General features: G+C 35.3%; 1 protein-coding gene across 2 annotated transcripts in view; it reads right to left on the reverse strand.

Annotated features, from left to right (window-relative positions):
* LOC129265392 (ninein-like protein) overlaps positions 1 to 18,169 on the reverse strand; it is a 31,801-nt gene extending 13,632 nt beyond the window's left edge. The window contains exons 1-9 of one of the 2 annotated variants that reach the window (XM_064102204.1): positions 17,755 to 18,169; positions 7,904 to 8,166; positions 6,269 to 6,392; positions 5,562 to 5,794; positions 4,718 to 4,820; positions 3,696 to 3,859; positions 2,066 to 2,352; positions 1,530 to 1,602; positions 603 to 751 (exon numbers count right to left, since the gene is read on the reverse strand). In XM_064102204.1, the coding sequence (XP_063958274.1) occupies positions 603 to 751; positions 1,530 to 1,602; positions 2,066 to 2,352; positions 3,696 to 3,859; positions 4,718 to 4,820; positions 5,562 to 5,794; positions 6,269 to 6,392; positions 7,904 to 8,086 (1,316 nt within the window). In that variant the 5' untranslated portion in view covers positions 8,087 to 8,166; positions 17,755 to 18,169. The remainder of the gene's footprint in view (positions 1 to 602; positions 752 to 1,529; positions 1,603 to 2,065; positions 2,353 to 3,695; positions 3,860 to 4,717; positions 4,821 to 5,561; positions 5,795 to 6,268; positions 6,393 to 7,903; positions 8,167 to 17,754) is intronic. The other variant, XM_064102205.1, reaches the window with a different exon arrangement.
* Between the last annotated feature and the right edge of the window lie 3,436 nt (positions 18,170 to 21,605).

The following is a 21,605-nucleotide window of genomic DNA, read 5'->3' on the forward strand; positions in this document are numbered from 1 at the left end:
GATTGAAATCCTTTTAATTCATTTCATATGAAATAGTAAAGTTAATTTATGCAATACATTAGAATTCTGCAGTAAATCTTTGAATAAAACTCTTAAACTGTTAACCTTTGATTTAGAAACTCTTTGAGGGATTCGGATCAAATGTAAGTTAACAAAAATCAGTAGCCAAATTTCATTTGCTATGTATTTTACTGTTTTTAATATTCTGTAAGTGTATTTCTTTGGTTTTTTTACTGTATCTTTTTTTCTCAATGGAAATCATCGGTGAGCACAACTCAAATCATAAACAATACAAACTTGCTCAAAAAAGTAATCAAATTTTGCATTTGATTACTTTTTTGAGCAAGTTTGGGTATGATGTGCTCTTTCAAAGTGTTGCATGTAATTCATGTAACTTCATAATCTGGCCTCTAATGTTGCAAGACATAACAAAATATGACATGAAACTACTTTTGTGCACCTCAAGTGTAAATATAAGGATATAAGTGTGCTTAAAATATATTACATAAATTTCATCATTATTAACTGTACAGTGAATGATGATGATAATCATAACAATAGTACTCAGGATTTATAAAGAAAATGTTAAGTAAATCTCATACCTGAGGTATTTGAGTTCACTTTGGTATGAGGTAAGAGCGGCCTGGTAGACACCATTATTCTCTCCCGCTGTCATAAGAATGTTATCTAGAGCCATAGACAGACCTTCTAGATTGATCCTACCACTCACATCTGGGTATATATCCAGGGCCTGCAAAGAATACAAATTCAATTTAGTTTATGGTTCAAATGGAACTAACCAATTTGATGCAAGTACTTTATCATCATACCATTCTTTGAAAGTGATAGAGTGAAGAGAATTACAGCCAGTAGAGCACTCACAAGTAAATCTCAGTTGCAGATGCAGGAGTGGCACATCGAGGCAAAATTCAGCAGATATGATTGTGCCTAAATCTTGATGTTTTCTATCTTATCTCAACAATTTGTATACCTGTGACCGAAATTAAAAGCAAATAATTGGTGATATTTGGCAACATTTGTGTCCACGTTTCACGGGATAGGAGCTTATACTTTCAAGGTTATTAGAAAAGTAAAAAAAGTAGTTAACTATTTGATGTTGATGCCACCATTGCCTCCTCTGTTGCCCTTGGAAAAATTACCCCTAGGTCTTGCTTCTGCTATGCAAGGAAGAAAAACACTACCCAGCTGTCAAATTTAAAATGGACCAGTTCAGGGGCAACTGACTTTAAAATCACAGATATCTTTCTTATTTACATACAATCCAAATAACAATACAATAATTATCAGAAAATTGAGTGATAGCACTGAACAATATAATTCTAAAAAGACTTCTATTTCTGAGTACCATTTCATAAAGACTTGTTATGACAACAAATGCACAATTTCTATAACAAATTTACGTTCAGCCAATCAGACTGAAAGGATTTCAGTAGCTTTTAACTGCGACTGCAAATTTGTTATTACAACAAAGTTTATGAAACAGGCCTTGGCTATGGATGATGGCTTACCTCTAGCACTTCTTGAGGGTTGTAGATACCTTGTTCCATCAACTGCTCACTTACAGCATCCATTGTAGTGAAACTGAAAGATATAAAAAAAAATATGCAAATGAGTACCATTTCAATCAATCAAGTTTGGTAGTATTCCTGGGATCGACTGACTCATTACCTTCAGTGGCTTTGAACCTGTATTGAATTAATTATGTCTTGTATTTCATGGAGACCAGTGTCTGTTTGTGTAGAATAAATACATGTTCTCCTGGGTCTCCCCCTTTTCGCCATTCCATGGAGAGGTTCCATCAAAAGAAGAGAGTGAAGTGTCAGCTCAGGATGACATTGTGCATGTCCTGCAAGTTTTAGTCTTTTCTTTGTTACTTCTGAGCTGACCTTTGGAAGATTGCTGTAAAACTCCGAATTTGACATGTGTGACACTATTATGAAATACATTAATTAGATTAAAAAGAAAACTTTTGAAACAGGATTGGTAACTAATAGATTTTCATAATTAAAAATCTTAACCATAAAATAGAGTCCTGTCTACTCACCCAGCATTATTAGCATCCAGCACACTGAAGAGCTTTGTGATCGGTTGAGCCATGAGCAATGAAGGGGTGGCTGTCCTGTACATGGGCTCATCCATGGCACTTACTTGCATTCTTCTCTTAGCTGCTATCTGGGATGATAGGAGACTGGGGGTGGGGGCAAGGGATAGTGGGGTAAGGGGGGCAGGGGTACGGATACCAGCCGTCCTGAAGAGTCCATCCAGGAACTCCTCAAAACCCACCTTCCCGTCTTCGTCCCGGTCAAGCTTGTTGAACAGATTCTTCAGCTCCTGTAATGGAAAGAAAAAGTAACAGTGAAATGATCCATTGCAGAGTACCATACTGGCAAGAACCAATCAGATTAACAGACTGTTCCATTAAAGAACTATAGGGGTGATTCATGACTTATTGATATTTCAAAAATTTGAATAATGTAATACCATAAGACTATACATTCTCTTCTACAAATATTTGTCAGACAAATATCACAACATATATTATGTCTTCAGCGAGTACATTTCAAAAGTTTGAATAGCTATAATACCATTATAAGACTAGAAATACATTCTCTTCTACAAATAATTGTCAGTAAATTATCAAAACATATATTGTGTCTTCAGCTAGAACATTTCAAAGCAGAAGCATGGATGGAGTAAAAGAGTTGGTTAAACCCTGGTGAGTTGGACTAGGGTAATTGAAATAACATCTGTTTTATTGCCTTTTCTCAGACCTGCCAACCTCTGGGAATGAAAAATTGTATTCTATGATAAAAAAAACCTGTATTTTCCCCCAAAAAGTGTATTTCATGATAAAATGCGGGGCGCACGCGCTCATCGCGGCGCTCAAGCTGCATGCAAGCTAAAATGCGCACTGCTCTTGCAGATGAAAAAAAACAACATTGAAACATGTGTATATCTCACCCTGGTTTTAACAAAATGATTGAAAAAAAAACAAGTTACCGGAAATTACATTGATCTAATAACCATATTTGTGTAAGTTTTATGAAATAGAGATATATAGAGATGATTTTTCTCAATAAATTACGATTTTGTAAAAAAAAAAATTAAAAAAAATAATTTGAAGAAAAAACGTACTGTCGTATTTTGATTTCAAAAATATACTAAATACGCCAAAAACGTACTGGTTGGCAGGTCTGTTTTCTCACTAAACACCCCCCAGCATTTTAAGGCAAGATTGTTGTTGATTGTGATATAGTGAACCCTCATTTTTAAAACAATTTTAATGAGAAGCAATATAATGCATACCCCATACTGTTGATTAATTTCAGTTTACTTTTTTGTAAGTATTTTAATTTCATATCATATCGAGAAAAAACCGATAACAGTATTGACCATACACAGCAAAGAAGGCTTCAATCACATCCACCCTTATCATTTGTTCATGTAAATCTGGCTCATGTAAATTGGTACAGAGTATCAACTGTGGTGAGTATTTTTTGTGTGTATTACTGCAAATTAGATGACAGAAATTCACATTTTAGGTAAATTCCAAATTTTTAGATCTGCATGATGCTCAATTATACCCTGATTACTCATGGCAACACATATCTGTTCATTGAAATTAAATTTGAATCTAATTGTTGTTAGGGCATTTAGAGATTAGGATACCTCACCGTTCTATCCATGTCTTCCATGCCGATGTGTTCACACACGACGGCTAGTTCGTTGATATCTAAGAAGCCATCCTTGCCTACCCCGACCTCCTCCCAGATAGCCTGTACCTGCTCTGCCTCTGATTGACCTTGATCATATACACTCATTGATCCATTCATCTGACCTGAGAGATTGGATTATAGAGTATGAACATGGCATGAATCCAAGATTGTGGATGGGATAATAGAGTATGAACATGGCATGAATGCAAGATTGTGGGTGGGATAATAGAGTATGAACATGGCATGAATGCAAGATTGTGGATGGGATAATAGACTGAACATGACATGAATACAAGATTGTGGATGGGATAATAGAGTATGAACATGGCATGAATGCAAGATTGTGGTATTATGTTGCTGATGTGCTTTAGTCATGTTATAAATAAACATAATTAGTTAATACAAGTATGATAAATACAAAAAATTATTTATCAATGAATACATATTTGAAAAGAAATCTATCTATCTGCAAGAAAGATAAATGTGATTTTCTCTCTTTATATCAACAAAGGGTTATTACATTGGCCGGTAATTCTAAGAGGTTTCAATTGTACCATGGTACAAAACCATGGACTATGAGTATTTCTATACATCATTATGCTTATTTCATTGCATACACTATGAAAGGTCTCATTAGAAATGTTTGCTTTGGGCGAAGGACGCCTAATTGAAGCACGATAATACAAGAAATCTGCATATTCCATGGTTTTGTAGCATGGTGAAAATGAAACCTCTTTTGAGAATACAGCCATTATATTTACTTTTGAATAACCACTCTATGTATCATACATTTCTCTCACTATAAAAAAGAAAAAAAAAATAGAATGTGCAACCCCCCCTCCTCCCACCCTGTCGCTGTTTAAAGAAAGAATAAAATAAATTGTAAGGTTTGAAACCAAACAGGATAATCCTACTCCTAAAAAAAACCACAAAAATAGATCACCAAAATTAAGCTGACATCTACATGAAAGAAACATTACCTTCTGCTTCAAACGTCTCATTTTGTGGTGGTTCAGGAGGGTTAGACCGGTGAGATGCTGAATGTGAATGGGACCGTCTATCATCATGTTCAATCTCAGGTGCCTAAAAGTATACAAGATGAAGAAAAAAAATATTAGGTATGGTTCTGGTGGGTTAGACCTGTGAGATGCTAAGTGTGAATGGGACCATCTATCATCATGTTCAATCTCAGGTGCTAATACAAAAATGAATAAAAAATATCAGAAATATAGTTAAGGGAAGTCACCTTTAATGCTACATTTAAGAAGATATAAAAAACCGATAAGTTTCTTATTTGTTGTGATCTATAACATGTGACATACATTTGATAGTGCTATGGTACTTTTACCCGAACTGCTATTAAATACAAAACACTTGCTAAGTACTGTGAATGACATTTTGCCATATTTGACTTTAAAAAATGACAAAATTTAGGAATATGAACAAAGTATGAAAAAATTACTACACAGGATTTTTATGGCTAGAGCATCCATTGATTGATCAAAGTAGCTGGTAGAATTCTGATCCATCCTTTTATATTATTAATGTTGGTATATACAATAAAAAAAATCAGTATTACAGCCCAGAATGGTTAACATGATTCCGTTAAGATAGCTACATAACCATCATTGACCCTACAACGTTAAGTATCACTGGGATTATTTTAATCTTACAATCATTTATCATATAACAAACGAAAATGTATCTTTAACTCTCGTCTGCTCAAATATATGGCATGATTTTTTTACAGCTCTGCATTGAAAGTTGTAGGCCTAACTCTATGATGCAGATCCTCTGCCATTGGCTCTACATACATTGACTCACCTCAACGTTTTCCTCTACATAAGACTTGGACTTTCTATTAGCACTCTGTTCACTACTCTCGTGATAAGACTGCATCGGACCAAGCTCTTCAGCCAAGGACTTGGGCTCATTACTGATCAGATCATCGTCCACTTCAGAGAAGTCTGCCGTCACATCAAAGTCTATATGAGATCTTCTGCCATATCGCCTCCCATCCTTCACATACTTGGGAGATACTTCATCAATCAGGTCAGCTGTAGAAAAGAAAACAAATAAAAAAAAAACATTATCAAATGCTGATGTTACAAATCAGGAATCAGAAGAAAAAATGTTAAATGTGAATTCAAAACGTATTACAGATGGGAAACAATAAAGGAAGAACTAAAAACTAATCTAAGACCCTGAATACATTAAATTCAGGGTTTTTAAAGTTACACAGATACAAATACAAAATACAACTGATAGAAAATTATCTAATTAATGGGCATACATACATGCATTTGTCAAGATAAATAGATTCAGATGGTCATGGCTTTCTGTCACAAAGAGTAAAGCATCTTTATTTTATAAAATCTATGTCTGAACTAACATTGGGACTGGAATCAAACCAATTTGTAACAGATTGATAAAAAATGCAGTTATAAACTGAAATGACTGTTGTTGCTAATTTACATATGAGGATCTGATCAATAAAACTTGATTCTGTGACCTCACTGGTCTTTCATTACCTGAATTGGGGAAGCTACCCATACTGTATTCCTGATCAATATCAGTTCCTACTTCTACACCATCTAGATCAACTGTTGATGATAGCACCATCACAAAGGCCTCCTTGAAGGTATCAAAGTCAACCTGCATCAAGTATTCATAAACATGAAATAAAAAGTGTTCTATCTCTGGATATAATCTTGTTAATATTGATTCCTGTCGGGTAATGAGGGTGACCTATCAAAAGGTTGGTATTCACTTGGTCGACAAGCAGATGCCAAATTCTCAGATTGTCTAAACACCATCATGGCTAAACCCACTGGGTGGTATTCTGATGATTAAACCTAGGTTTAACCCTTGTCTAAAGTGGAATATTAAACCACACTTCCATGGAATACTGAGCTTTATAATATTTCTACCATATTCAAGACAATTTAAATGGATCAATTAATTTGCAAAAATTCATAATACTTTCATATTTTTCTATTCTTCCCATTTCACATCTCAATTAATTTTTTGACATCTTTTTTGCAGTAGGATAAGAATAATTTTTAATTGGTAAAAAGAAGTTAAAAACTGGCACTCCATAAAAGTGTGGTCTAAGTTAACCCAAGTGTAACTATAAACCTCAACTATAAAAAAAAAAACACCCACTGGGTCAGTGGGTCTACTATCAATCTGGTTCAATTTCCACTTGGTCTTATTGCCATTAAGTCCAATGCCAAGATGATCTAATAATCATAATTTTCTACTTATTATTTGGTTGATTTAAACAATCCATCTAATCCTATGCACTATAAGGTGGTGTCAGACCAAATGGATATGGACATAGCTATAGCTATAATGAAATTATACTAATAAACAAATCGGTTGTGGGATGAGACGAAAAGCAAAATAGACAAAGTGGTTACACTAACTGACAAATTACCTATCAGATGACCTGCAAATATCCTGTAGCTTTATTGGTTTCAACATAGTCCTCAAATAGGTCTTTGATCATTATCATCCAAGGAAATCCTTAAAGTAACACAGCACGGCTTTCGCCAAGGGACACAAAGCCCCTAAGCTACAAAATACATGGAGATGAGAGCAACTTGTTCTTTCAAGTTCACTAGTCAGCAACACTATTATGCTTTTCACATTGCATTTCCTTTATAACCCCATACTATCCTTAACCCCGGACTATCCTTAACCCCAGACTATCTTTTTTTTATTCACACTGTCTTTCTTAACCCCATAGTACTATCTGCTTAGCCGGGGTTAACGTCTAAACCCCGGACTATCCCACAGCTCATGAATATTGATGATTTTACCATACAGAGCGTGATTAACATGCAATTTCGACTTCTGTGATTGGCTATTGCTTAGCCCCAGTTTTCCTTAGCCCAGTTTCGTTTCACACTGCATCTCTTAGCACCGAAATTGTGGTGCTAGCACCACAATAAGCCGGCTAACCCTGCTTTTTTGCAGGGCCAGATAGTACCATACTATACCGTGCTAGCCCACTTTGCTAAAACATAGTGTGAAAACGAAGTGGGCTAAGCTTAACCCCGGGAAATTGGTAGGGCTAAGGCCCCCCCTTAGCCCCACCAATTTCCCGGGGTTAAGGAAAAAAAGTACAGTGTGAAAGGCATATTAGTTACTTTCCTACTTACCATCTTTGAGGTATCATTGCCAAGTAGCTGCTCCAGGAGGAGATCCACCTGTCCTTCTAGCTGGAGCTTGGAACACAATTCCGTCAGCTCCGCTGCACCAAGGCGACCAAGTCCCTTGGTATCACAGCCGGCAAACAATTCTTTGAGTTGGGAGACATACACATCTTCATCCGACTCATCCATTGTGGTAGATGGTGGTGGGGGTATTAAAGGGTGATGCAAAGGGTGGAGTCTTATACCAGCTCCCCGCTATAGTTTGTTATCTAAAAGGCAAGAATGTAGAGAGATACTGGTGTTAACAACAAGAACAAAATCACTTGAAATCAAACAAGACACGAATTGATTAAAATCGCCTCACTCACAATGATTGTAGCTCATGGCATGAGAAGCTTCATGGTTATCTTGCTCAGATGCATTCTTGTTTTAAATGATTGACTGCTGTACTGTCATGGTGTACAATGTGGTCTCTGATACCACCCTGAAAACCCTCAAATAAAACCAATTGTGACACAGTAGAATTTCAAATCTACATAGCAATTGCCATACAAATAAGAAAGTTTGGTACAGAGGTACATTCCTTTGAAAAACTCAATTACAACCATGCTATATGTACCTCACAAACTTGCTTAATGCAGAAAAGGCATGGAAGCTCCTTGCATCTTTAATAATAGATCAATAAATCCTACACCATAGCTAGGCGATAAAGACAATGTTTTTCATAGGATTGACAGGAATGCTTGCATTGTCCAATGCAGGGCTGGGTTCACAGTGTTTCTTGTGAACAGCCAAGGGCAAATCAATAACATTGATTGAATTCTTCTTAAGATTGCAATCTCATATCTATTTGGGTGAGATTAAAAAAATAACCTGAAATATGTGATTATGTTTACAATTTTTTCTTTACACTTCGGTTGGCTCCATTAGATATCATTTTCATCTAGGCCTACATGTACATATATGCATGAGAACTCGTCAAATAAAAGTAGAATAGAAATCATGAGATGGTACATACAGTACCATACATTTTAGTAACTGACCTAGAAATGTACATGTATGTATAATTTACAGAAGTCATCAGATATATATGCTATTTATAAAACATGGATAAAAAGTAGGATAATTATTCAATGTATGAACTGTCATGAATTATTCTTATGTATTGAGCTGTGGATGCAATGTCAAATCAGCCTCTCTTAAGATTTGGTAAATCTACCCATAAATGTCTTGAACTTATTCCATTTCATGTACATCAAATATGAAAGTGCATTATCTGGGGGTATTTCATGAAAGTTGTCAGCACTGACTAAATTGTCAGTGCTGACGATTTCAGTGAAATCCTTGGTTTTGATTGGCTGTGAGGCACTTGCCTCTGACTATTTACTATGGTAACTGTCGGAGAAAGCCAACTTGTCAGTGCTGACAACTTTCATGAAACGCTCCCCCGGACATGGATTAATCTCATTATTTTATAATAAAATTAAAATTATCTACAATATGAAAAAGGAACAATTTTTATTTTTTATTCCACCAAAAAACCTATGGTCAGGATCCTACCAAAATTAAATCTCTGCATATTTCTTACTTTTTTTCATATTGCTTCTCAAACTTGAAATGGGCTGGAAATTCCAAGTTATAATCTGCTCGCACATGTAGCTTTCATATAATAGCATTAAATAAATTTGTTAGACAAGTGTCAAAATTGCCTTTCTTGAAGAACAATAAAACATTACTGAGAAAGGGGGCTACATGTAATATCCTAAAAACATTTTTTTTTCCATAAATTAACAAATGAAAAAGATTTAAAGGTCATTAAGTTTTTTGTAAGATGTTAATATATTAGATGATTCTCATTATATAAAAATACCCAAACTATGACTTATTCCAAAAATAATCTAACTAGTGGTCTGAAGGAAATATTACCAATACTCACTGAAGATATTTTTTTCTCTTAAAGAATACTGAATATCCCAAGACATTTTTGGTTCATATGAGTAGGAAACTAGATATTGGTGGTCTATGAATTCCCAAATTAGTAGAATTGGAATTGACCTAGAGCAAGTAAAAAAAAAAATCACTCATATACATATACATGTAATATAGGACCCATCATGTCATGCTCAATTTAATAAATATCATTATATAGTTCAGATCTGATTGATCAAAGTTAGATAGAGACATCAAAGTGATATAACTTTAAGTGATATTGCAACACGAGTAAAGGACTATATTAGGCCTACCGCCTACCACTTCTTCTTGCCAAATGTTGAAAAGACAACAACACTACAATGTTCAGCGAGCCCAGAGAAACAAACTTCATTGAATTCTGTAACATTTTATCACCTGACTTCACAGTTAAATATTTATCTTAAACATGGCAGAACTTGAACACTTAAAAATACATATGTTTATTTTCTGCAGTGGGGTTCACTAACTTTTGAGCACTTTTACACGTACATCTGATTAAAATAAAGCTTGACTTATTAGTGTTACATATATGTTTCACATGAATGTAAAAGTAAACCCAATAGAGATCAAACTAGATCTATGAATCAAAGTATATCATGCTATAGTTTGAGGTCTATGGTACCCAAACTGAGCCTTCATCCACCCATGAATAATAGATAATGTCTAAACAGACAATCAATGTGGGATAAACTGTGCAAAGGAAGTCTTGATGTTAATGTGTCTTCTAATACCTCCCAAGCGTCCATTCAAGGAAACTATTGATTGATTTCATGTGCCTTGTGTACTAAACTCATTGTTATTGCCATCACAGTGTCTCCTTTCAGATGACTCCTGTTCAACAACCAACTTGGTATACACAATATGACTGATCAACTGGTACTAAGTGCATCAGGGACATAAATGTACAGTACATACATACATTATAAATGAATAAGATCCCTTTGGATTACGAGAGGGGTATGTAAACAAAATATGAGAAGGCACTGCACAACTGCATGTCACCTTTTTTTCTCCAAAAAAAAAAGATGACGAGAAAACAATGAAGACTTTGCCTAAATAAGAGACACTGTAACCTTGAATAACAGTAAACTGGTAATAAAAGTTCTTAAATGACAAGTACACCCCAACAAAAAATTGATTTGAATAAAAAGAGAAAAATCCAAAAAGCATAACGCTGAAAATTTCATCAAAATCAGATGTAAAATAAGAAAGTTATGACATTTTAAAATTTCACTTAATTTCACAAAACAGTTATATGCACATCCTGATCGGTATGCAAATTAGGAGACTGATGACGTCATCCACTCACTATTTCTTTTTTGTTTTATTATATGAAATATTCTAATTTTCTCTTCATTAACAAGTGAAACAGTGATTAATTCCTCCCTGAACATGTGGAATTAGCATTGTTTAATACTATATGGTTCAGTCAAGTTGGTCCCTATGGTCAGATCTGTAAAAATAGAATATTGTATAATTCAAACAATAACAAACAAAAGAAATAGTGAGTGGTGGACATCACCGACTTACTCATTTGCATGTCATTGAGTTGTGCATATCACTGTTTTGTGATGTAAATAAGCGAAACTTTAAAATGCCATAACTTTCTTATTTTACATCCAATTTTGATGAAATTTTCAGTGTTATGCAAGTTTGATTTTTCTCTATTTATTCAAATCAACATTTTGCTGGGGTGGACTTGACCTTAAGTTTCAACTCTGATTTTTGAAAGCAGACCTATTTCCAAAAATGTACACAAACGACAACTACCTGCATACCCGCGATGACACATATTTATTATAAACCCCTACACCAACATGAGGGCTATGAGAGATTCGCTCCTAAAATACAGAAAAGGATAGCAATCTGAGGCACCACAAATTGATACTGGCTGCATATAAATTGTGGAGTTTTAAAATAAAAAAAACCCAGTGCACATAATTACAAAATGTATCTCTTTAAAGTTACAACATCAAAAATACTTGCTTGTCAAATTTCTGCTTGTTTCTTGATTGATAACATCACTGGATATCTATTTGAATCATCTTAAACTAACCCCCTCCCCTCCAAAAAAAAAAGTAAGGATATGAAGTATTCAGAAGGCAATAATAATAAAAACCAAACCTACCTTAAATGACAAAATCCAAACTTGTAGAAGTTACTACAGAAGCTTCCATAATCCATTTCATATCTAACTCACACCATCCATGCTCACACGCTGTCTCCATATGCCTAAGAATTACACCCCTGACCAGCAGGGCATGGGTCATCTACCCCTTCTCCCAAGCTGTTATGTATTCAAGTGCTGGCCTAATAACTGGGCATGGGGCAAAGGCTATGGCATTCCTGATTTCAACAATCAATTCAACCCTCATCCTCTTCAAACTTAATTCCTACATGTATTTCACACCAATTGTTTAGAGGCAAAGCAAAAAAAAAAAAAAAAAAAAAGCAAGGTACTTTTTGTACATGAAGGTATTGACAAGATATACAAAGGAGCTGTGAACCTTTCATCAGTCTAATTCAATTTGCCTATTCACACCTCAGATTTCAAATATGGGTAAAGGGATTAAGCTTGAAGAACAAAGGTGGTTCACTTGGATTAAATAAGGGTACAGGATGCCCAGGGTCTAGGATTTGTGGAGCTCATAGAAATGTCAACATCCTGTTTAACCAGGATGTATCAAGACGTAAGCCAACAACATAAAGTTGAACGCAGATTGGAATGCAAAGTAAGTAACTTTTATGGATAAATCTTTTAATATGGTCAAATCCATGAAAATATTTGTCACTACAACAAAGTAGTAGTTAAAAGTTGCCCACTTAGTGTTGCATGAAACAGGAGCATAGCATGTTTAGTAATAAAGCCTTATTTTTCAACCTCTTCTTGTACCTATGAAAATATCAGCATGGAAGAAATATTTCATCACTCAATACTCTACACACTAAACACACAACTATGATTTATTATTTCCTTTTGTTCAATTTCATTATCAACAACCACTGCAGCTAAATAAATCATTACTTCAGTTTACTCCAAGTCTCCAACCTATCCCATATTGAGAAGTTTGATTACTGACCTTGCAGTACTTATTGAATGGCGATCATGTTGATAAAATCAATAGATGGCAAGGGGGGTAGTGCAAATATTTATTCTTTTTTGGATTCTTTTCCTGACTGAGGAATGTGCAACAGTGTGTATCAAAAGGTATTCTGCATTGCACTTTGGCAGCTTACTTTGCAATTCCATGAAAGAAGTTAATAGAAAGCATCTATTTTTCTTCTCTGAACAAATGACCTGACTCAAAGTTGCACTGATCAATTTGGTCCCCAGTGGTCCTTTCAAAATCCTTTTACTTCCAATCTAGCCCCCTGTACACATTTCTATCATTTCCTCCACAAGTGCTTGGTCATGTGATTGTTTTTCATGTACCCGTTCAATGACACATGATTGCTCACCTGAGGTGATACTAGACAATGTCAACAGCATCTGATTGCCATGACAACCTTACATGTGAATGTGATAGATCCCGATCAGCCATACACACGCATAGTGAGACAGATGGACTTGCCACACACTCTGACTCTGTGTTGTGCAAGAAATTCATACTTTGTGTATAAAAGTTGGTTCCAGATATAAGATTAGGCTTCCCCCTGTTTCATGAGAATAAGCCAGTTCGTAGTTCCTTTCTGCGCATGATCAAAAGATTCTACACATGATCAGAGGAAGGTCATTTGTACTAAAGTGATACGGTGGTTTAAAATCTAATGAGTTAAGCACCAACTTTGATGTCTTGATTATTCATATATTCTTTTGAATTGTGGTTTTCATTTACATCCACAAAAAACAACAACGAGTCCACGAACGACTGGTTTTCACAGTTTGCCAAGTACATTGTGCAACATGCTATGATATGCATTCAAAGTAGGAATGCAACAAATACCTTCATAAAGTGTTCATTGGTGTGCTATTCTAGTCACCTGGGGCGGTATTCTGAAAACGTTCTTATCTTAATTTTGTTCTTATCTACGTCACGATCTCAAATTGGTATTCTGAAAACGTTCTTATCTTTTTCTTATCTTTTGTTCTTATCTTTTCCTTATCTTGCTAAACATCCTATGCTGAGCGCGTAAATGTATTACTCGCGCATATAATACAAAAGCGCGCTAAAAAGATAAGAACAAAATGAAGAAAAGTGGTATTCTGAAAACGTTCTTATCTTTTCTCTTTCTTATCTTTCACGATATTTATGATAATATTTAAGATAGCTAGAGGGTTATCACATCTCACGATGTCTGCGTTCTTTCTTGCTCAAACTCGATGGTCACGAGTAGTAACAAGTACCCACAAGTATTCCTCCTACCCTTTCTATCATCCACCCTTTATTTTGCCAGTCTCTTTTTTCTATCCCTTTTTTCTTTATTTCTTTTCTCTTTTTCTTCCTTTCTATGTGTCTGTCATTCTTCCTTTCTTTCATTCTTCATTTATATCTTTTGTTTTATTCTTTTTTAAATCTTTTAATTTCTTTAATTTTCTTTTGTTTTGTTTCATTTATTCTTCATCTTTCTTCCTTTTTTATTTTCCCTTTGTGTTTTTTTCTTTGCCCTTTTCTCTCGTCCTTTCCTTTTCTTTTTTTTTCATTTTTCTTTCTACCTTCATTTTTTTAAATCTTTTTATTTCTTCCTTATTTTTTTCTTTCGTCTTTATATATGCTTTTTCTTACTTTCTTCCTTCCCTTAATTTGTATTTTCCTTTATTTTTCTTTCTTTTATTTTTTTCTTTTTATTTTGGGTTCTTCTTTCTGTTTTCGTTGGTTCATTTGTTCTTTCTTTCATTTTGTTTATTTCTGCTTCCTGACACTCTTGTGTCTTATTTACTTTCTTTCTTTTATTTTATTCTTTATTTCGCTCATTCTTTTTTTGTTCGTTCTTTATTTACTCTCTTTCTTTACTTTCTTTTCTGTGTCTTTCTTCTATTAATTAAAAAATCTTTTTCTTTATTCTTTCCATTAATAGTTTTCGTTTTTTTAAATATTAATTCTTCACTTTTCCTGACTTTTTATTGTTCCTTTTCGTTCCTTTTCTTTCTTTGATTTTACCTTTCTTTCCTTTTTATCTTTCTGTAGTCTTTATTTTTGCTTTAATTTTCCTTTATTTTTTTCTCTCTAATCCTTATTTTTTTGTTTCATTTTCCTTTTTTTCTCTTTTCCTTCAATTTTTACATTTTTATTCCTTTTTCTCTTTCTTTCTTACTGTCTTTCGTTCGTTTTTTCTATCTTTTTTCTTTCTCGGTTCTTTATTACTTCATATTATCCTTTATTAATCTTTTTATTTTGTCCTTTTACTTTTTTCCTTTAAGTTTCTTTCCTTTCTTTATTTTTTCTTCCTCACTTTATCATCGATAATCGATCTATTTCTTTTTCCTTCTTTTATTCATTCTTTTTTCTTTCTTTATTTTTAAGTTTTTTTTTTTCTTGTTTACTTTCGTTTACTCTTTATTTCTTTCATTATTTTCTGCTTTGTTCCTTTCATTGTTTTTTTTTATTTCTGCTTCATTCTGACACTTTTATGGCTTCTTACTTACCTACTTACTTTCTTTTCTTCATATTTTATTCTTTATTCGTACCTGCTTTATTTACTTTTTTCTTTCTTTCTTTATTTCATGCACGTGTCTACGTCTCGAAATAATAATCAGTCATTGCGTATAAATTGCCTATTTCGCGCAATGCGCCAGAAACAGTGTACGCGCAGCGCCCATGATATTCTCTTGACATAAGGGACGCTTCTATTGGTTAAAGTGCCAATATAAAGCGCATTTTGATTGGTAATATCCTAAAAATGGGCGTGTTCAAGATAAGAAGGAGGCAGTCCTTACAAAGATAAGAACGCGTTAAGAAGATTTTCAGAATACCGATTTGCAATTATTTTAGCGTCTTCTTATCTCAATGAGATAAGATAAAAGATAAGAACAAAGATAAGAACGTTTTCAGAATACCACCCCTGGTCTATTCAATTTCTTCATCCTGCTATGTAAGGCAAGCTTACGTAATATTTTGCTTTGAAATCTGCCTATCATAATGAAAGAAATGAAAGGTCATTTGACCGAAAATTGTCCATGAGTAACTACGAACTGGTCTATTGATAAATATTTCATTACAAATGTTGATTTGTACTTGTAGGTAGCATATTCAAATATATGAAGAAAAAAATATTCCAAACCACCCCCCCCCCCCCAAAAAAAAAAAGAAGAAACAAACAAGAGAAAAAAATTCAATTTAAAAGCATTGAAAAAATATGTTTTGTCCGACAAGTTGTCAGATCTGACAACTTTTCTGGATTTTGATTGGCTGTTGCTATGGTAACTGTCGGATAAAATGGGACTTGTCGGATAAAACGTCTGACAAGTCCTTTCATGAAACGCTCCCCTGGGGAGCGTTTCATCCGACAAGTTAGGTGGTTTCAGACCGCCTCGAAGTTCGCCAGTTCCAGGTATTCTCTGATCGGGAAATTTACCCCGATCAGAAAATACCAGGTATTTTGGCGGTGTGAAAGCAAACTACGCGTAATATCCCCGAAAGAAAATACCCGATAAATAGTAGGTACTTGGCGAAATTACGAGAACTTTCGCGGGGATTTTTCCAAGGTCGTGGGTATTTTGGCGGTCTGAAAGCAAATTACGGGAACTTTTAGCCCAGCGTGTCGTTGGGTGCGGCGCCGTGCATGGGTTGCTGCTGGGCTAGTGATTTTGAATTTCGCGCCTTGCTGCTTATCAGACCATACTGCGCATGCTCGTAACTTCAGGAACTTATCCCGAAGGGTATGTTTCAGGGCGGTGTGAATGCAGGAATAATTAATGGGTATTTTTCAGCCTAAAAAAGTTCTCGTAATTTAACGGGGATTCTTGTGATCGAGGCGGTTTGAAACCACCTGTTGTCAGATCTGACATCTTTCCATGATTTTGATTGGTTGAGAGGCACTGTTCCTATGGTAGCTGTCGGATAAAATGGGACTTGTCGGATAAAACGTCCGACAAGTCCTTTCATGAAACGCCCCCCTGGGGAGTGTTTCATCAACATTTTCATCCGACAAGTTGTCAGATCTGACATCTTTCTCTGATGTTGATTGGCTGAGAGGTACTGTTACTATGGTAACTGTCGGATAAACTGGGGGCGTTTCATCAATATTTTTGTCCGACAAGTTGTCAGATCTGACATCTTTCCTTGATTTTGATTGGCTGAGAGGCACTGTTACTATAGTAACTGTCGGATAAAACAGGACTTGTCGGATAAAACATCCGACAAGTCCTTTCATGAAACGCTCCCCAATTCCAAACAAAGGCAAAAGCACAGAATGGCCTGGAACTCCTGCCAAGAATCGTTTCACTTTCAATTAATTTTTCCGTCAAATTTTAGGTGCGCAGATCTGTGATTTTCAAAAGAATTTGATGCATGCAAGTTGCTTTGTTTACAAATATAAATTAAACTTTTTCATCTTTTTGAAAGTGGCAGGGCCAGGGTGGTCTAGAAGTAGAATAGATCTAGACCCTAGAATGAAGAGCAGGAAAATAAGGGGTAGACTTAAAAGATGGATCAATTTCAAGTGTGAGTAGATCGAACAGACTGAATTTTACTTTTAGTAGAGGGATCCGGATGTAGGCCTAGATCTAATAGAAAAAGAAGCTCCCATCACACGGTCCGACGGCGACGTTAGTCGCCTTGCTTGCCCGGGGCGTCAGCTGGGCGGTACTAGTACATGCAGCACCCGCTCACTGCAGTCACAATACACGGTAGGTTACAGTAGGTTACGGTACCAGGTTAACTGAAAAAAAATCACTAACTTTGCACGATGCGAAAACACGTTTAACAAACATGATTTACACAACTTACCACTCAGCTGGACTGCTTTGTTTGTAATCCACGGTAATTTTGTACTTGATTCATTAACATAACATGTTTCTTTGAAAATTTTTGGCTCAGGTTACTCGCATTCCACGGGTCGAGTTGAGTCATAGCGTCGGTGGATATTGTTGTTGGCTTAGGTCACGTGACATGTATACGTGCATTCGAGCGTAGTGGGATGATGATTTGAATAGACATAATGAATGAAAGAATGGGGAATGGGATATTCCGGGGGATATTGGGGACCCATTGGGAACAATGGGTCTTGGCTAGCGCCTGGGCATAAATGTCATACTGGCACTCGGCTGGCATCCCTTGAAGAAATTTATCCTGTCCGGCCTGGATTTGGTAGTCGTGATGTGTTACTGTGTTTCCATATCTTAGCGGGCCGGGATTTCTGTGTGTGTGTGTATTTGAGTTTTGTCAGACGCGTATCAATCAGATATGATTATTTACGTCTGGGACCGACCTTTAAAGGAGAATGAAACTCTTGGAGCAAGTTAGCTTTTGTGAAAGCAGAAAAATCCAAGAATAAGATCAACAAAACTTTGAGTAAAATAGGACTAGCAATAAAAGAGTTATGAGCATTTGAATGTCGAGATCACTAATGCTATGGAGATCCTCCCATTGGCAATGCGACCAAGATCTGTGATGTCACACACGTACAACTCTCCCATTCGGACACTGAAAATATACCCCAAAACATCTCTTTTTGCTCATTCTAATCATATGACAAACGATTCATCAATGATATAATGTTGTGAAACCTCTGTACTTGTCATCTCATAAAGAAAACACCTAACCTTGTGATAGACTCTATAAAAGTGAGAATATAAGTGAAATAAGTACTAAAGTAATGAGGGAGTTGTACGTGTGTGATATCACAGATCTTGGTCGCATTGCCGATGGGAGGATCTACATGGCACTAGTGATCTCAATATTCAAATGCTCATAACTTTCTTATTATTCATTCAATCTTCCTCAAACTTTCAACAATATGTTTCTTTGATTTTTCTCTTTGATATGGATTCAGCTAGTTTCAAGGGTTTCATTCTCCTTTAACGTCACAGGGACGTCACCATCCGAAAGACGTGATCAGGGCTCGAACCTCTGCATCAATTTTCAACTTCCCCACAGCTTGGATTACAGGCGCACGCCACAACGCCCAGTCTGTCTTTGCATCATTCCCTTTTATTTACTTTAGGATGGGGGGTCGGGTGTCCGGACACTTGATATTTTTGAAGCCTTCTTTTTTGTCTTTTGATTACACTAAAAATATAAATTCAATAGTTTTAATCATCTCCTATTTTGTTCTCTATAATATTTCTTAACATTTTGTACTAAAAATTGATGAAACTTCACTTGTAAATTCTTCCAAATGACTTTCTAAAATTGATCGTTCGGACACACAACCTGTCCGAACACACAACAACTGGGTATATAGTACCTCTGAATGAATAGTTGATTTTTTCTATATATATAATAGTACCCCCACAATCCCAGAGGTACCGGAGGGGGGGGGGGGCACTCACATATCCTTTTCTGCCTTGAGCGATTCCCAACACATCACTTTCACACTTTTTCATTAACCAACCCATGGTCATGCACAGAATTTTTTTGTTTAAAAAAACAAACAAAAACAAAACAGGAAAGAGAGAGAGCAAATTGACAGACCTTGTCGATCGGGGTGCTTTTTTTTAAATATTCTTTGTAAATGAAATTGAAGGATTTCATGTATACTTTTGTGAAAATTTTCAGTGGAAAAAATGTAAGTTATCAAAATGTCAGGGGGGTGGGGGGAATTGCCCCATACCCCCCCCCCCGTTGTGCCGTACGGCCACCCGTTCTCCCATGTTCCTAAATTTCGTAAGGCCTTAAGGGTATGGTTTCAAATTTTGGGCCACAAAGCAAAATGCTAAAAATAAAAAATTAGATAACAAATAACGTGACGAAGTTATTGAATTTTTTTAGAATTTGCATTATGCCGGTGAAAGAGTTCTAGCGAGGCATGTCTTTATGAATATTCATTAGGTGGGCTGATGATGTCATACCCCCTCTTGTTCTTTTGTATTTTATCATATGAAATTAGGTTTATTCAAAAGAAATTTCTACCAAGAACTAAAACAATTGGATTGACAACTGATTAAGTACATTAATTAGTTATTGCCGCAACTTATTTCGTCATAATGGAGAAACATCATTTACACATAATAAAAATGAAACATTTATTATATCATGTAATAACATAAGAAAAAGGGAAGTGGGGATGTGACATCATCAGCCCACCTTATGAATATTCATGACAATGTGCATACAACTGTTTTCACAAAATATTGATAAACTTTAAAATGCAATAACTTAGTTATTTGTTATCCGATTTCGGTGAAATTTTCAGCATTTTGCTCTGTGAATTTTACTCTATTTATGTAGATATAAATATTTTCAGCCTGGACCATCCCTTTAAAAGAGGTGTAAGAGATGTGAGAAGGGTATAAAACATGCCAACATCACAAAAAAAGGGCATACTTCTCAACCCTGGATGTACGAAAAGAGTATTTGATGCAGATAGAAGAAACCATGAACAATACTTGTTTAGGGTCCATTTCGAAAGTCTATGCAGCTTCAAACGACAGTGCCTGGGCCCCTCAATCTATATTATAATAATGATGATGATAACAATAATAATAATAATAGAATAATAATAATAATAGAGGATATTTATCAAGCATATAACTAGTATAGTTCTCTATGTGCTTTATAATTACAAATTAACAAAATATGAATACTAGTATAAAAAGACAAATGATTCAATTATAACAAGAACATAAACAAAATATACTTTAGTTTACTCTACAATATTGTAGAACTAAGCCTGTTCATTGATCAAAGTAGAATGTCTATTGCTGCTCTCCTTCAGACAAAATTAGATGCACGACTTGTGTTGGCAGGGGTATCGTAGACAGCAAAAAATTCCATTAAAAACACATGAAAATAAAAAATCACTCAAAATCATAGGCAACCTTCTCCCAATGCTTATCCAGTCTATTCTTAAATACAATCACTGAACAAGCAGGAACTGCATCTTCTGGGAGACTGTTCCACACATCTATCACTCGGTTAAAATAACTTAAAATATCAAAGAAAAGGTGCAACCTATGTATATGAACGTAAACCCAGCCTAGATCTGGATGCATTCAAGTATTCTCAAACCTGCAGCCAGCTATCAATGAATGGGTGCAGGGATAAAACAATCACATGCACTCAGACCAAGACTCAAACCCTATTCTGTGCATTCACCCAATTGAGCTCTCTCTACACTCCCCATCTCTGTCTCTTTGATCATAAATACAACCATAAAAGTTACTTTCATTGAAATCAGAGATGAAGCAAAGTAATTTTGAAGTTGGGAATTTTTTTTTACTCAATCAATGGTGAATATCATTTCCAGGGACTGATTAATAGGTAGGTTTATCCCGGGCAACATCTTCAATTTAGCCAAAGTTTGCTTTTCACCTCCTTCTTTTATGAAAATTCCCACCATTGGGAAGTATAATTTTAAAAGAAGGGTAGAAATCGTCTAAATTATCATAAATCAGACTGTTTACAAAGTGCTTGCAAGAGAATTTATTAGTATTCTTTCAGTTAATTTGAACCTCAAATAAAAAGATACTTTTCACTCATATTTTCATAAAATGAGCAAAATGCGATTTGCTCCAAATCCGGATCGTGGAAAAGTTGTAAGGTGTGCAATGGCCTTTATTTAGATATTCATACTGGCATCTCTGCCATAATACCATGCAGTACCTGACAGATTTTAAAAACGTGTCTTGCATATATTC

Source organism: Lytechinus pictus, chromosome 7, assembly GCF_037042905.1.
Source record: "Lytechinus pictus isolate F3 Inbred chromosome 7, Lp3.0, whole genome shotgun sequence".
Taxonomy (NCBI): Eukaryota; Metazoa; Echinodermata; class Echinoidea; order Temnopleuroida; family Toxopneustidae; genus Lytechinus; species Lytechinus pictus.